Source organism: Sminthopsis crassicaudata, chromosome 1 (genome assembly GCF_048593235.1).
Source record: "Sminthopsis crassicaudata isolate SCR6 chromosome 1, ASM4859323v1, whole genome shotgun sequence".
Lineage (NCBI taxonomy): Eukaryota > Metazoa > Chordata > Mammalia > Dasyuromorphia > Dasyuridae > Sminthopsis > Sminthopsis crassicaudata.
Genome location: NC_133617.1, coordinates 366,953,927 through 366,970,542, shown reverse-complemented (window position 1 = coordinate 366,970,542; position 16,616 = coordinate 366,953,927). Strand labels below are relative to the sequence as shown.

The 16,616-nt window shown below is 35.7% G+C and overlaps 1 protein-coding gene across 1 annotated transcript in view; it reads right to left on the bottom strand.

Moving 5' to 3' along the window:
• SLC14A1 (solute carrier family 14 member 1 (Kidd blood group)) overlaps nucleotides 1-15,942 on the bottom strand; it is a 94,394-nt gene extending 78,452 nt beyond the window's left edge. The window contains exon 1 of the mRNA XM_074279263.1: nucleotides 15,775-15,942. Coding sequence (XP_074135364.1) covers nucleotides 15,775-15,846 — 72 coding nt within the window. The 5' untranslated portion in view covers nucleotides 15,847-15,942. The remainder of the gene's footprint in view (nucleotides 1-15,774) is intronic.
• Nucleotides 15,943-16,616: the final 674 nt, after the last annotated feature.

Below are 16,616 nucleotides of genomic sequence, written 5' to 3'. Positions count from 1 at the left end.
TTTTTAATATTTTCTTTGTGGCCCCTAATTGTTCTGAGAAAAAAAAAGCAAGAAACCAAAACAAACTCTAAGTTTTGTACCCATTGATAATAGGAAATAACAGAAGGAGCATGAAGGGAAATGCCCTATTTCCTCTGAGAGACAAGAGGAACTTAGAAATCTCCCAGGAATGCCAAGGAGATTGCAACATATTTTTTCTTCATTTTTATCTCAGCAGTTAGAAGATTTGGCTCTACAAAGAAACTGGCAATTTCTCTTTTGTAGTATTACTGTAATCACTGTTTGATGTCAGAGTTGTAATTCATTCTTTACAACTGCTATCTCTACAGCATTGTTAAATAGCTTCTGGAGTCTGGAGTGGAAAGAAGGATGAATGGACAAGAGAACTGACCAGAGTAAACATGAACTTGGCAGTTTTTAAAAGGCTCTGGTTCCCTCTAGTGACAATTTCAAGAAGTATTGAGAATAGAAGTAATAATAATAACTAACTTATATAGTGCCTCCTAAGTACATTTAAAAAACAAATGTGATGTTGAAAAAGAGTATCAAACACCACAATCATACCCAGCTCACCTGTATTTAGTGACCACATTGCCAGGCACCTTTCAGTAAGGGATGGCAGAGGAAGTACAGCTAAGTGAGGGACCAAAGTAGGAAAAGATGAAATCGGAAGAAAAAATAAAGATGAAAAAGGATCACTTGGGAGAGAAGAAGAAAAAAGGTCGAGCAAGGAAAAGAGGTCAGAGAGGACCTGAAAACAAGATGTCCACAAAGACAGAGGCAGCAAGGTGCAAGAAGGGAGTCTTCTACATCTGGAGTCCGACATGGCTTTGAATTCTAGGTCTACCACTTTCTAGCATTGTAACCTTAAATAAACAACTTGGTCTTCATAACCTTCAGTTCTTTCACCTTTAAAGTGGGAGAGTCTGCCAATTGACTCATTTTTCATTAGTTTTTTTTGGGGGGGGATGAAGGGGGTCCTTGCTTTCTATTCCTTGAACATCATTTCTTCCCCAGTACAAACTCACCACCTGAAATTTCATCCTCGTAAAGACGACTCAGCTTTGATACCTTATATTTATCTCAGTACCTTAGTTGCCTCTCTCCTCTGTCCGGAGGGCAAACCAATAAACTCCTCCCCGCAGCCTTCCTTTTAGGAGGGCTCAGAATTTTCCATCTCAGGCTTCTTTTTCCATAACAACATCCCCCATGTAAGGTGTCCTCTCTCCTCTGAGTCCCACTACCTTTTCAACTTTCTTTTGTGTATTGTCTTCCCAAAGTAGATTACAAGCTCCTGCCTTTTTTTTTTTTTTTTTTCTTATTTATATTACCAGACCTCAGCACAGTGCTTGTCACATAATGCTGGTTAATAAATGTTTTTTGAATGTTGATTTTGACTATGGGGTCATGTGGTTCCTGGTATAATGTGAGTGCTTTAAAAAATGCTCTCTCTCTTACACACACACACACACACACAGCTAGCATTTTATTTTATTAATTTTATAATTATACAATTTTTGACAGTATATATGCATGAGTAATTTTTTATAACATTATCCCTTGTACACAGCTAGCATTTTAAGCTTTCAGAGAACTTGATATAGAAGATAGCACAGTCTCTCAACTCTCCATGACGTCATCTGGGGTTTTCTTGGCAAAGATACTGGAATGGGTTGCCATTTCCTTTTCCAGCTCATTTGACAAATGAGGAAACTGAGGCAAACAAGCTAAGTGTCTGAGGCTAAATTTGAATTCAGGAAGATGAGTCTTCCTGACTTCAGACTTGGCACTCTATATACTATGCTACTTAGTTGCCTCATACATTGTTGTTTGCCTTTGTTCTCAAAGAAAACCATGAAATCGGGGAGGTGATGCTGTGACATGTAAGTGAATTGGATTTAAGTGAGGGAGGGCTGGGCAAGGTTCCCTGACTCACCTTTTCCTCCAGAGCCCTCTGGGTCCAGTGGCCAGATAGAGATCAAGAGATGGCCCTGGATGCAGTGGGAGACCTTGATCTTTTTTTAAGCTAAGGTCTTCAACGGGTCACAGTTTGACTGAGGCTGCACTCATTCAGTGATTAAGGCTGGGTAGGGATTGGGGTTCTAAAACCTTCCTCATTATTGCCTCAGTTATACCTTTGCCCTCTCTTACTTCTCATTCTCCTCCTCCCTCTTTCAACTTCTCCCCTAAATCAGTCTTTCCAAATCCTACCCATGTCTAAGACCAGCTGGTCCTTTGACCTCTACGAAGCATCTCCAGACCACTTTACCTGAAGACAATCACTCCCTACTCCTATAGCCCTAATTACGATTGCCAGTGCTATTCATCTGGTGATTTACCCCCTGCCTTGTGACACCTCCTATTCTGATTTTCCTTTTCCCGTCTGTAATATAGTTTAGCTTTTCATTTTATGAAGCTTTTCGTTTACATCTTATTTCCTTTACCACACTGTGAACTCCCAGAGCACCCAGCAGTTGGGCACAGAGAAGATACTCGAAGACAATAATTTTGTTGATGGGAATAATTGTAATGTTCTGGTTAGCTTTCTGGAAGTCTCGGGACCAGTCTTGGTTTTAGCAGAGTAATCACCACAAGAATAGTCAGGAATAAAGTCCAAATTCTTTTTGGTCTCCTTCAGTTTCCTGGTCTGAACCAGTCTCTCCCAAAGTGCAGGAAGGCAGGAGAGCCACCACCATGTGGGACATGCAATGTCTCTCTCCCAGTCCTTGTTGGCTCTTATATACTCTACTATAAGCACATCGTCATAGTTTTCAGTCTTGTAGATTAGGTGTCAATCTTAAGTACATGTGAACTAGAGAATCATTATCTTAATTCCACTGAGTTAACAAACTTCTTCAGAGTTCTGCCCTTTACAATAATGAAAAGAGGTCTCAGCTGAGCCCAGAGCTTCCCTCACTCCTTCACCATCTAGTCTCCACAAAACTGGAAAGACAGAATGCTCCTAGATCCCAGAGGGGGGAGGAACAACACCAGGAGAAAAAAAAAGGTAGATTGAGCTATGAATGGATAGTAGGCATTTAATAAAAGCCTAAGTGTTGGGCATACAAATATAATATCTAAAACATGTTAATGGAGGTTAGGAGGAGCGCAGACATGGATAAACATACTTAAACATAGGGAAAACCAATACAAAGTAGTTTAAATATAAGGTAGTTGGAGAGGGAAAGGTACTAGCAGTTAATCACAGAATATGATTTATAAGCTGGGTCTTAGTAGAAGATTAAGGATTCTATGAGACAGAGGTGAGGAAGGAGGACATTCTAGGTATAAGGAAGAACCCCATGGGCATGAAGATGAGAAATGGAGCATTATAGGTGAAGGGAAGAGAGAAGATTGGTTTGCAGATTGTGAAAAGGGGAGTATGATGAGGCTAGAAAGATCAGTTGAGGCAAAAGTGTGAAAGACTTAAAAGATAGTTTATATTTTGTTCTATGTAAATTGTTAGCACTACTGTCTATCTACCCAGGTTACTTACACCTTTGGAATCTAATACTTAACATGCAACAAGAAAATGGTATTTACACACATGTATTATATCTAGGTTATACTGTAACACATGTAAAATGTATGGGATTGCCTGTCATCTAGGGGAGGGAGTAGAGGGAGGGAGGACATAATCTGGAAAAATGAATACAAGGGATAATGTTATTTAAAAAAAATTACTCACGCATATATACTGTGAAAAATTTTATAATTATAAAATTAAAAAAAAATTTTGTTCTAAAGGAAATAGGAAGCCACTAGAGTTTATTAAGTAAGAGTCATGGTCAGATCTGTACTTGAGATGGAGATCAATGAAAAGGTTGTTGTAATCATCCAGGTGAGAGGTTAATTAATAACTAAATTAAAGTGGTAATTATGTGAATAGAGAGAAGGATACAGAGGCAAGAAATGTTGTTTAAGTAGAAAATACAAGATTTGACAATTGGTCATATGTGAGGTCAAAAGGAGTGAGGAGTCAAGCATAACACCAAAGTTATAAAGCTAGGAGAATGGGGAAGTGGTGGTATCTTCAGCAGAAATTAAGAAGCTTGGAAGAGGGTTGAGGGTTTTTTTTGGGGAAAGAAAACAGTTCTGTTTTGGACCTGTTAATTTGAAAATGTCTCCAGGATATCCAATTTGAAATATTGAGTAAGTAATTGGTGATGCAAGTTTGAAGAAGAGTAGAGACTAGGGCTGGATATATAAATCTGAGAGAGGTCATTGAGAGAGACAGGCAGAGACAGAGAATCAGACAGACAAAGACGGAGAGACAGAAAGAGATAGAAATAGAGAAAAAAAGAGATAGAGACAGAGGGAGAATCAGAGAGACAGAGACAGAGAGAGACTTACGGAGAAGTGAGAACAGAGACAGAAAGAGATAGAGAGACAAGCACAGAGACAGAAAAAGAATAGAGAAGAAGTGGGTAACAGTCGCTTTCATACATAATTGTGTAAACATGGAGAAGTCATCTAATGATTCTGTGCCTTCACCATCTATCTAAGATTATGCCTCTATTTAAGATTATGTGCAGCTAGTGGACAGAATACTGTGCTTGGAATCAGAAAGACTCAGGTTCCTTTCAAATAACTACCCCTTTAAAAATCCCACTGAAGGTCCATTATATACTGTAATGGAGACATATTATTAACATTTTTTTTCTTTTAATAGCATTTTATTTTTCCAAATCCATGCAAAGATAGATTTCAACACTCTGCAAAATTTTGTGTTCCCTAGTTTTCTCCCTTTATTCCCTCTCCTTCCTCTCTAAAACATCAAGCAATCAAATATAGATTAAATGGTTAACATTGTTTTTCAAAGGAGAAAATTAAGCATTAGATATTGAGTTGCCTAAGGTCACACAGCTGGTAAATAAATGTTGGAGCCAGGATTAGCTCCTAATCCCATAACCTTTCTACTTTATATACTTCAGGGCCTCAGAGCTTTTTGTTGGAATTTTTTAAAAATTTGTATTTTTAGCTAAAGATGAATTTATTGAAATATTCACTTGTAGATTCAGGGCAAGCAAGTACCTATCAGCTTTTCTGACCTGATACAGAGATACAGGGGCATAATATGAAATGCTTAAAAACTCCTCTTTCCAAAACTTCAATATCATGCACAACCTCATTGACTACTGGGGATTTCGTTTCTCTGCAGATGACTCTCAGAGTTATTTGTCTGATCTTCATTCTCCTGAGCTCTAGTCCCACATTACTCACTGCCTGCTTTTCATCTCCATCTGGATGTCCTCTATGAGTTTCAAATGTATCATGTCAAATATAGGATTAATTTTCATTTCCTCAAATTTACCCAAAGGTGGCTTGGTGCCTCAGTGGATCAAGCCTGGAGTCAGGAAGACATGAGTTGAAACCTAGCCTCAGACACTTCCTAGCTGTGAGACCTTGAGCAAGTTACTTTACTCAATTTGCCTCAGTTTTCTCACCTGTAAGCTGGAGAAGGAAATGACAAACCACTCCAGTATCTTTGCCAAGAAAACCCCAAATGGGATCATAAAGAGTCAGACACGACTGAAAACCAACTCTATTCTACGTTGTCTGATGGTACCAAAGATTTTCCCTTTCTTTTCAACTTCCAAAACCATAGTCCATGACAAAAATGCCAGTATTTCTGCATTAGCCTTTCAATGTTCTCCCTTTCTCTGTTTTCTCAGTGCAATAGCAGTGTTCTCAGAATGCTACTTTCATCATATCACTCTCTTACTCAAGGACTTATGTTGATTCCTTATTGCCATCCCCTATGAAGCTTTCCCTGATCCTCCCCCAGTTGTTCATGCATTCTCAATCTTAAAACTACCTCATGTATATTTAAATGTGTGCATGTTGTATCCACTTAGTAGAAGGCTGTGTGGTTCAGAAGAAAGAGAACTGGATTGGGCCTCAGTTGAGCCCTTGTTTCTCTATTTATTGTGGGACTTTTGGCAAGATACTTAGCTGATTGGGTTTCCTCATCTGTAAAATGAGAGGATGATCTCTGAGGTCTCTGAGAGCTCTGAATCTGAGATACTATTGTGTTCCCAGTTATTAGCATTGCATATGATAACCTTGGACACAGTAAATATTAACATGTTTGTAGCACTGACTTTTACCTCATCTGGTCCCATTCTGGTTTTCTAAATATGTCTCCCACTGCTTCCCAATCTATGCTTTCTGCTCCAGGCAGACTGAGGTTCTTGTTTTTGCTAAAGATACTGTTCCTCCATCTCCTGACTGGGAGTATTTTTTCCTGTAAGTCCCCCAGATCTGGAATTCTTTCCCTCTTTATCTCTGTCTCCTGGCTTCCTGAGCTTCCTTAAAGTCCCTTCTAAAAATCCCACCTTCTACAAGAAATCTTTCCTGAATCCCTTTAATACTAGTGACCTTTCTCTATGATTATCTCCAGTTTATCCTGTATGCACCTTGTTTGTATATAGTTATTCACATATTGCTCTCCAAGTTAGACTGTGAGCTCTTTGAAAACAGACTGTTTGTTTGTTTGTTTTTTAAATTTTCTTTTCTTTTCTTTCTCTTCACTTAGCACAATGTTTGGAACAGAATAGGAGCTTCTGCTGATTTGTTGGACATGCCATGTTTATGCCTATTTCTTTTCCTTCCTACTCACTTGTTCAAAACCTAATTCAATTTCTAATTCCTCAATAAAACACTCTCAGATTTTTTTAGCCAACATTGACTTTAATCTTTTCTGAATTTCTACTGTATTTAGAGTCTGTACCTATTTAGCAAGTAATATTTTTCCAGTTATTTTATTTATCAAGATTGTGAACTTCTTGTACAGTACTATAAGAACAGTACCATGGACTTCCTTGTTCCCAAAACAACTAACACAGGATTACACGCAGTAAATACAGAATTAATATTGGTCGATTTAATCACAAAATTAAATTTAGAAGATCTTTTAGTTCAACCATGCTTAAATAGGAATGCTATCTCTAACTGTCCTGACAAATGATCACCCAGCCTTTTCTTCTCTTTCCTACTCCCCTCACTCCCACTTGAAGGAAATATTTGAGGTTGGATTTGAACTCAAATTTTCCTGACTCCATGGCTGGTACTCTCTCCACTGTATCCCCTGGCTACCCCCTAGTCAGCTTTTTTTTTTTTTTTTCTTTTGGAAGATTTTTAGTGACAAGGGACTCACTACTTCACACCATTCTATTTTGGGAAAGTTCTAATTGTTGGGAAGTATTCCCTTCTAGTCATCTGTATTCTGTCTCTCTGTAATCTTGTCTTTAATCCCAGCTCTATTCTCTGGGGCCAAGCAGAATGAGGAGCATCTTTTTACATTGATTCACTCATATGTTTGAAGGTCACCATCATGTTTTTCTCTAACTCTTTCTATACCTTCTTACCTCTATGCTAAACATTTCCAGTTCCTTCAACAAACCCTGGTATGGGATAATTTCCATTGCCCTGGTCAATGTCTTTTCTAAAATGTGGTCTCCAGAACTAGACACAATACCCCAGATGTGGTATGACCAGAATAGAATACCAGGGGACTCTTATTTCCTTCACTCTGGACATGGAGCTTCAGTTAGTAAAAGCTAGGTGACATGGTACATAGAAAGCTGGACCTGAAGTCAAGAAAATTTACTGAGTACAAAATCTGGCTTCAGACACTTAATAACTCTGTGACCTTGAGGAGGTCATTTAACTGTCTTTGGCTCAGTTTCCTCATCTGTAAAATGAACTGAAGAAGGAAAAGGCAAACAGGTATGTGCTAAGAAAATCCTAAAGGAGATCATGAAGAATCAGACATAACTGAACAGTGACAACAAAGACTGAATTCACACTGAACTTGTTAAAACTGCCAGATCTTTTGAATATTTTGAGGATTGACTTAGACCTGAAAAGAACTTGGTCATCAAGCTCAATTCCTTTGTTTTACAGATGGGGAAACAGAGCCCCAGAGAGGCCAAGTGACTTATGCAATTACACAGATAGTTGAGCTGGGATGAATTGTCTTTTGAAAGTCAAGTGTTTTCTAGAGGGAGTAGAAGCAGAGAACTGTTTTCTGCTCTACTCAGAAATTGTTCTCTTGGTTCTGCTCATTTCACTTTTCATTATTTTATGCAAGATTTTCTGTTTTTCTAAGATCATTGTGGGCTCATCATTTGTTTTTTGTTGTTGATTCTAAGCAGTTGGGGTTAAGTGACTTGCTCAATGTTAAGTGTCTGAGGTGGGCTTTGGACTCAGGTCCTCCTGAATTCAGGGCTAGTATTCAATCTACAGCTCCATCTAGTTGCTCCAAGTTCATTCTTTCTTATAGTACAATAGTAGTCCATCATAACCGTATTCCAAAACTTGTTAAGCAATCCCCAAATTGATGGGCATCTCTGCAATTTCTAGTCATCACCCCCAAAAGAGTTGCTGTAAACATTTCAAAACATATAGATTCTTTTTCTTTTTCACTAAACCATTTCACTAAATCATTTCACTAAATCAACCTAGTCATGGCATAGCTGGGTCAAAGGGTATAGATATTTTAATAGCTTCTTTGGATATAATTCCAGTCCCCTCCCCAAAATGGTTGGATTAGTTCATAATTTCACCAGGAATAAATTAGTGTCCCAATTTTTCCACATCTCCTTAAACATTTGTTTCTTTCCTTTTCAATTATTTTAGCCAATCAGGTAGATATGAAATGACATCTCAATGTTTTAATTTGTATTTCTCTAATCAACAACTTTTTTTTTTCATATAACCAGCAGATGTTTTGATTTCTTCATTAGAAAACTGCCTGTTACAATATGTTGTTTACAGGAAACACACTTAAAGCAGGGAGATACATACAGAGTAAAGGTAAAAGGTTGGAGCAGAATCTATTATGCTTCAGGTAAAGCCAAAAAAGCAGGGGTAGCCATCCTTATCTCAGATCAAGCAAAAGCAGAAGCTGATCTAATTAAAAGAGATAAGGAAGGAAACTATATCCTGCTGAAAGGTAGCATAAATAATGAAGCCATATCGATACTAAACATATATGCACCAAGTGGTATAGCATCTAACTTTCTAAAGGAAAAGTTAAGAGAGTTGCAAGAAGAAATAGACAGTAAAACTGTAATAGTGGGAGATCTCAACCTTGCACTCTCAGATTTAGACAAATCAAACCACAAAACAAATAAGAAAGAAATTTAAAAAGTAAATAGAACATTAGAAAAACTAGGTATGACAGATCTTTGGAGAAAAGTGAATGGCAATAGAAAGGAATATACTTTCTTCTTAGCAGCTCATGGATCCTATACAAAAATTGACCATATATTAGGACATAAAGATCTCAAAATTAAATGTAGGAAGGCAGAAATAATAAATGCCTTCTTCTCAGATCACAATGCAATAAAACCTACATTCAGTAAAAAGTTAGGGGTAAATAGACCAAAAAGTAATTGGAAACTGAATAATCTCATCTTAAAGAATGACTGGGTGAAACAGCAAATTATAGAAACAATTAATAATTTCACCCAAGATAATGACAATGATGAGACATCATACCAAAATCTGTGGGATGCAGCTAAAGCAGTAATAAGGGGAAATTTTATATCTTTAGAGGCTTATTTAAAGAAAATAGAGAAAGAGAAGATTAGTGAATTGGGCCTGCAATTTAAAAAGCTAGAAAAAAACAAACTAAAAACCCCCAACCAAAAATTAAACTGGTAATACAAAAATTAAAAGGAGAAATCAATAATATTGAAAGTAAAAAAACTATTGAATTAATAAATAAAACCAAGAGTTGGTTTTATGAAAAAGCCAACAAAATAGATAAACTTTTGGTAAATCTGATCAGAAAAAGGAAAGAGGAAAATCAAATTGTTAGTCTTACAAATGAAAAGGGGGATCTTTCCACCAATGAAGAGGAAATTAGAGAAATAATAAGGAGTTACTTTGCCCAACTTTATGCCATTAAATTTTATAACTTAAGTGAAATGGATGACTTTCTCCAAAAATATAGGCTTTCTAGATTAACAGAGGAGGAAACAAATTGCTTAAATAGTCCCATTTCAGAAAAAAGAAATAGAACAAGCTATTAATCAACTCCCCAAGAAAAAATCCCCAGGACCAGATGGATTTACATGTGAATTCTACCAAACATTTAAAGAACAATTAGCCCCAATATTATATAAACTATTTGAAAAAATAGGGGATGAAGGAGTCCTACCAAACTCCTTTTATATCACAGACATGGTACTGATACCTAAAGCAGGTTGATCAAAAACTGAGAAAGAAAATTATAGACCAATTTCCTTAATGAATATTGATGCTAAAATCTTAAATAAGATATTAGCAAAAAGACTTCAGAAAATCATCCCCAGGATAATACAAGTAGGATTTATACCAGGAATGCAGGGCTGGTTTAATATTAGGAAAACTATTAGTATAATTGACCATATTAATAATCAAATTAATAAAAACCATATGATCATCTCAATAGATGCAGAAAAAGCATTTGACAAAATCCAACATCCATTCCTACTAAAAATGCTTGAGAGTATAGGAATAAATGGATTATTCCTTAGAATACTCAGGAGCATATATTTAAGACCATCAGTAAGCATAATATGCAATAGAAATAAACTGCAACTTTTCCCAGTAAGATCAGGAGTGAAACAAGGTTGCTCACTATCACCATTACTATTCAATATAGTACTAGAAACGCTAGCCTCGGCAATAAGAGCCGAGAAAGAGATTCAAGGAATTAGAGTAGGAAATGAGGAAATCAAACTATCACTCTTTGCAGATGACATGATGGTATACTTAGAGAACCCCAAAGACTCTGCTAAAAAGCTATTAGAAATAATTCAGAATTTTAGCAAAATGGCAGGATACAAAATAAATCCACATAAATCCTCAGCATTTTTATATATCACCAACAAAATGCAACAGCAAGAGATACAAAGAGAAATTCCATTCCAAACAAATGTTGAGAGTATAAAGTATTTGGGAATCCATCTACCAAAGAATAGTCAGGAATTATATGAGAAAAATTATAAAACACTTGTCACAAAAATAAAGTCAGATTTAAATAATTGGAAAGACACTCAGTGCTCTTGGATAGACCGAGTGAATATAATAAAGATGACAATACTCCCCAAACTAATATATTTATTTAGTGCTATACCAATCAGACTCTCAAAAAACTATTTTAATAACCTAGAAAAAATAACGACAAAATTCATATGGAAGAATAAAAGGTCGAGAATTGCAAGGGAACTAATGAAAAAAAAGTCAGAGGAAGGTGGCCTAAGTGTACCTGATCTAAAGCTATATTATATAGCAGCAGTCACCAAAACCATTTGGTATTGGCTAAGAAATAGACCAGTAGATCAGTGGAACAGATTAGATACAAAGGACAAAAAAGGGTACCTCTATAGCAATCTAATCTTTGACAAACCCAAAGATACCAACATTAGGGACAAAAATTCATTATTCAGAAAAAAACTGTTGGGAAAACTGAAAATTAGTATGGCAGAAATTAGATATGGATCCACACTTAACACCACATACCAAGATAAGATCAAAATGGGTCCATGACTTAGGTATAAAGAATGAGATAATAAATAGATTAGAGGAACAGAGAATAGTCTACCTCTCAGGCCTGTGGAGGAGGAAGGAATTTATGACCAGAGGAGAACTAGAGATCATTATTGATCACAAAATAGAAGATTTTGATTACATCAAACTAAAAAGTTTCTGTACAAACAAAACTAATGCAAACAAGATTAGAAGGGAAGTAACAAATTGGGAAAATATTTTTAAAGTTAAAGGTTCTGACAAAGGTCTCATTTCCAAAATATATAGAGAACTGACCCTAATTTATAAGAAATCAAACCATTCTCCAATTGATAAATGGTCAAAGGATATGAACAGACAATTCTCAGATGATGAAATTGAAACTATATCCACTCATATGAAAGAGTGTTCCAAATCACTACTGATCAGAGAAATGCAAATTAAGACAACTCTGAGATACCACTACACACCTGTCAGATTGGCTAAGATGACAGGAAAAAATAATAATAAATGTTGGAGGGGATGTTGGAAAACTGGGACACTGATGCATTGTTGGTGGAGTTGTGAAAGAATCCAGCCATTCTGGAGAACAATTTGGAACTATGCCCAAAAAGTTATCAAACTGTGCATACCCTTTGACCCAGCATTACTGTTATTGGGCTTATATCCCAAAGAAATACTAAAGAGCGGAAAGGGACCTGTATATGCCAAAATGTTTGTGGCAGCTCTTTTCGTAGTGGCTAGAAACTGGAAGATGAATGGATGTCCATCAATTGGAGAATGGTTGGGTAAATTATAGTATATGAAGGTTATGGAATATTATTGCTCTGTAAGAAATGACCAGCAGGAGGAATACAGAGAGGCTTGGAGAGACTTACATCAACTGATGCTGAGTGAAATGAGCAGAACCAGAAGATCACTGTACACTTCAATGCTGTATGAAGATGTATTCTGATGGAAGTGGATATCTTCAACATAAAGAAGATCCAACTCACTTCCAGTTGATCAATGATGGACAGAAACAACTACACCCAGAGAAGGAACACTGGGAAGTGAATGTAAATTGTTAGCACTACTGTCTATCTACCCAGGTTACTTATACCTTCGGAATCTAATACTTAATGTGCAACAAGAAAATGGTATTTACACACATATATTGTATCTATGTTTTATTGTAACACATGTAAAATGTATGGGATTGCCTGTCATCAAGGGGAGGGAGTAGAGGGGGAGGATAATTTGGAAAAATGAATACAAGGGATAATATTATAAAAAAAAATTACTCATGCATATATACTGTGGAAAAAAATTCTAAATAAAATTAAAAAAAAGAAAAAAAAACTGCCTGTTCATTATCTTTGACTGTTTATTAATTGGGGAATTACTCATATTCTTATAGATTTGACAAAGTTCTTTACATATTTTATACATGAAATTTTTATCTGATAAACTGATACACTTTTTCCTTTTTTTTTTTTTTTTTTTTTAGCTTTCCTTCTTATCTTGGCTACATTTGTTTTATTTGTACAAACCCTTTTAAATTTAATATAATTGAAATGATTAATTTTATATCTAACTTTGCTTTCTGTCTCTTATTTATTTGTTTGCCTATCCAAAAGTATGGTAAGTAAAATGTTTCATATTCTAATTTTCTTGTAAAATCTCTCTTTGTATCTAAGTCACATATCCATTTTGATCTTATCTTGGTAAGTAGTATAAGATTCTGGTCTATTTCCTCCTGACATACTGCTTTTTTTTTTTTCCCCCAACAATTTTTACCAAATGTATTTTTATTTCAAATTCTTAAATCTTGTTGCTGTAAATTGTATGTCTAATTCTATTCCATTGATCTACCTTTCTATTTCTTAGCTAGTATCAAATAATTTTGATGATTACTGCCTTATAATATAGTTTAAGATCTAGTACCATTAAATCTCCTTCTTTAACATATTTCATTATTTACTTTGATATTCTTAATTTTTTATTTTTCCAATTCAATTTTGTTAACATTTTTCCAATTCAGTAAAAAAAAATAAAAATTGGTAATTTAATTGAGATGGCATTGAATATATAAATAAGTTTTGGTAAAATTGTTGTTGGTGGTGTTTTTTTCTTTTTCTTTTTCTTTTTACTATATTGGCTCTGTCTAACCTTAAATAATATTTCTTCAATTATTTAAATTTAATTTTATTGGTATAAAAACTTTTTTACAATTGTCTTTATATGATTTTTGAATTTCTTTCTGACAAGAGTGCTCCCCAGTATTTTATATTGTCTAGAGTTATTTTAAATGGGGTCTTCCTTCCTCCCTTCCTTCCTTCCTTCCTTCCTTCCTTCCTTCCTTCCTTCCTTCCTTCCTTCCTTCCTTCCTTCCTTCCTTCCTTCCTTCCTTTATCTCTTTTTGCAGAGTTTTGTTGTGACTTATAGCAATGCGGAATTACTTTATATCCTCCTATTTTGTTAAAATTATTGATTCAATTAACTTTTTAGGCAAGGATTTTCCGAGTGTATTATTATATTGTCTACAAAAAGAGATAGTTTTTATTACCTCATTCCCTATTTCAATTCTTCTATTTCTTTTTCTTCTCTTATTGTTATAGCTGGGTTTTCCAATACAATAATTAATAATTATAAGTAAGGATTGTGCTTCTTAAAAAAAAAAAAACCCTACCTTCATCTCCTAATTTGGATATAGCTTTATTTGCTTTTGATTAATTAACAGCAGAATTAAAGGTTCTTGGAGTTGAGAGGGACCTTAGAAAGCATCTATTTCAAACCACATTCAAAAGAAAAAAGCCTTCCTGACAAGTGGCCATATTCTAAACTCTTGAACACTTCTATGTAGCAGAGAACTCATTACTTCTGAAAAAACCTCTTAGAATACATTAATTTTTTCCCCAGTAAAAATAAATAGCATCTTCCTTCAAGGAATTTCAAATGGATATTTTAGGTGGCAAGATGTAGAAGGAAAATGGCAGTTACTATGAAAAATTGTTAGGATATTCATTAGTACCATCTATTATATTTCTTTATATTTCAGCCCAGAGCAGTATATATATTAACCCTAATATGTGATATAAAAGGGAACTTTGTGACAAAATTGTACCAGACATGTTTGACCCTCTTAATCATTTTCTAAATAGATAAGTACAATTGGCTTCAGGGAATGCTAATGGTAACCCCAATATCACTTTACAGCACAGAAGAGAAAAAGATCATCACAGTGAAGGTTTTCTACCATCTGGTGATTACATAACTTTCCAGCCTAAATCTTACTTTATATTACATGCCTTTATACCCTCTAAGTTCTAACCAAATGGCACTGTGGCTGTTCCCATATGCTAGCACTGTGCATCTTTAATGTCTCCCACAATCCTTGTCTTTCTTCAAGGCTCAGTACAGAAGCCATCTCCCCTCTAAAGCCTTTCAGTTATAAGAGCCTTTTTCCTTCTTCTGTTACTTTGCATTTACTAACTTGGTTACACTGTCCATCTCCACAGTGTCCATCTCTCTTATATTCTAGTAAATTCTTTGCATCTAAGAGCCATTTATTTCTGTAAGAACTTCTGACCCTACATAATGTCTTGCGAATAGTGAGTACTTAATAGATCATTATTTATTTTAATATTTATCTTTACCTGTGATTTCTTTAATGTCAGGAGCGCTATGGAAAGGAATTATCTTTTACCAATGTAGATCTATATAATATGCTATAAAATAACAAGATCAACTTAGAGCAAAGGTTCTTAACATCATTTATGTCATAGACTCTCCTAGCAGTCTGGTCAAGTCTAAGAATAATGTTTTAATACAATTATCAAAATACATATCTTGAAAGTTAATGGACCTCTATTTTAGCTGCCTCAGGCTCTGAGAAGTTACATGACTTGTCTAGCATTAGAGAGTCAATATATATCAGAAGTAACACTTGAATCCAAGTCTTTCTGTGCCATTCACTTTAAGACCTTGTGAGTTGAGTTGAATTACAATTATATAATAATAAGTACTCTTAGAAGCATATTCACACCAGTTTACAGATGTGCCAAGGGCAGCTGGCCACATAAACATCAAATATAGCCAGAAAATATTTAAATTACCACAAAAAGTATAGGGGAGTGCTGTGAGATGGTGTCTTCCTTTTAATCATTTCACCAATCTCCTTTTCAGCTCCTTGTCCCCAAGGTATAGTTGTATAATCTTAAATCAAAGTGTAGCTATTTATCAGTTCAGGGTTAACAATCAAATTCCTACCTTTAGGTGTTGAAACCACACCTTGTCAGGAATGCTTTTCCTGGGTCCAGTTAGCCATGCTTTGTCTTCCATCCTCAAAAACAACTGGAGGTCTTCTCTTTGCCACAAAGCCTTAGCTAGTTCTCTAGAAGAGAAGTGGGTCTGCTCCTTTCCTAGCTATCTATCCAAATGCCTAAGATTGTACTGGAAATGGCTAGTTTCAGAGGAAGTTCACATGAAAGGGGGAGGGCAAAAAAAAGGAGGGCTAGATAAATCACAGCTTGTACTTTCTACTCAAAATGAATAGCCAGCTAACAGGACAAAGAAGTCTCAGAGAAAAGTAGGAAAAATGTGTGCTCCTGGGGAGGAGGGGCAGCCCCAACCTTTACCTCCTGGAAGGAGAGGAAGAGGTTGATTTAAATATGTGAGTCTCAAGTCTTTAGCATCAGCTACAGAACCACCCAGCTGGGTGGTTCTTCATCCCACCCTTTCCTCAGTCCCTCTAGAGGACCACATCTGGTGCTTAGTGGCACCTGAAAGATGTCCACACCTATTTACTCCCTGCTTAAGTAGAAATACTTCCCCTAATCTTTGCGGTTCTTAAAACATTTTATGAGTCTAATATGTATAGTTGGGGGAGGAGGGAAGGAGTTAGATGAAATGTTAGTTTATCTATTGAATGACATAGTTCAAAAGTGATTTGGAAAAGTACAAAGTGAGAATTGGTTGTGTCCAACTATATATTTATCTACAAGAGAGATTTCTATCTGGAAATTTGGAATCAGTAGATAGTGATTGCTACATAATGTCCACCCCCCCTCCCAAAACAAACAAAGAAACAAATATAATATCAGTAAAAAACA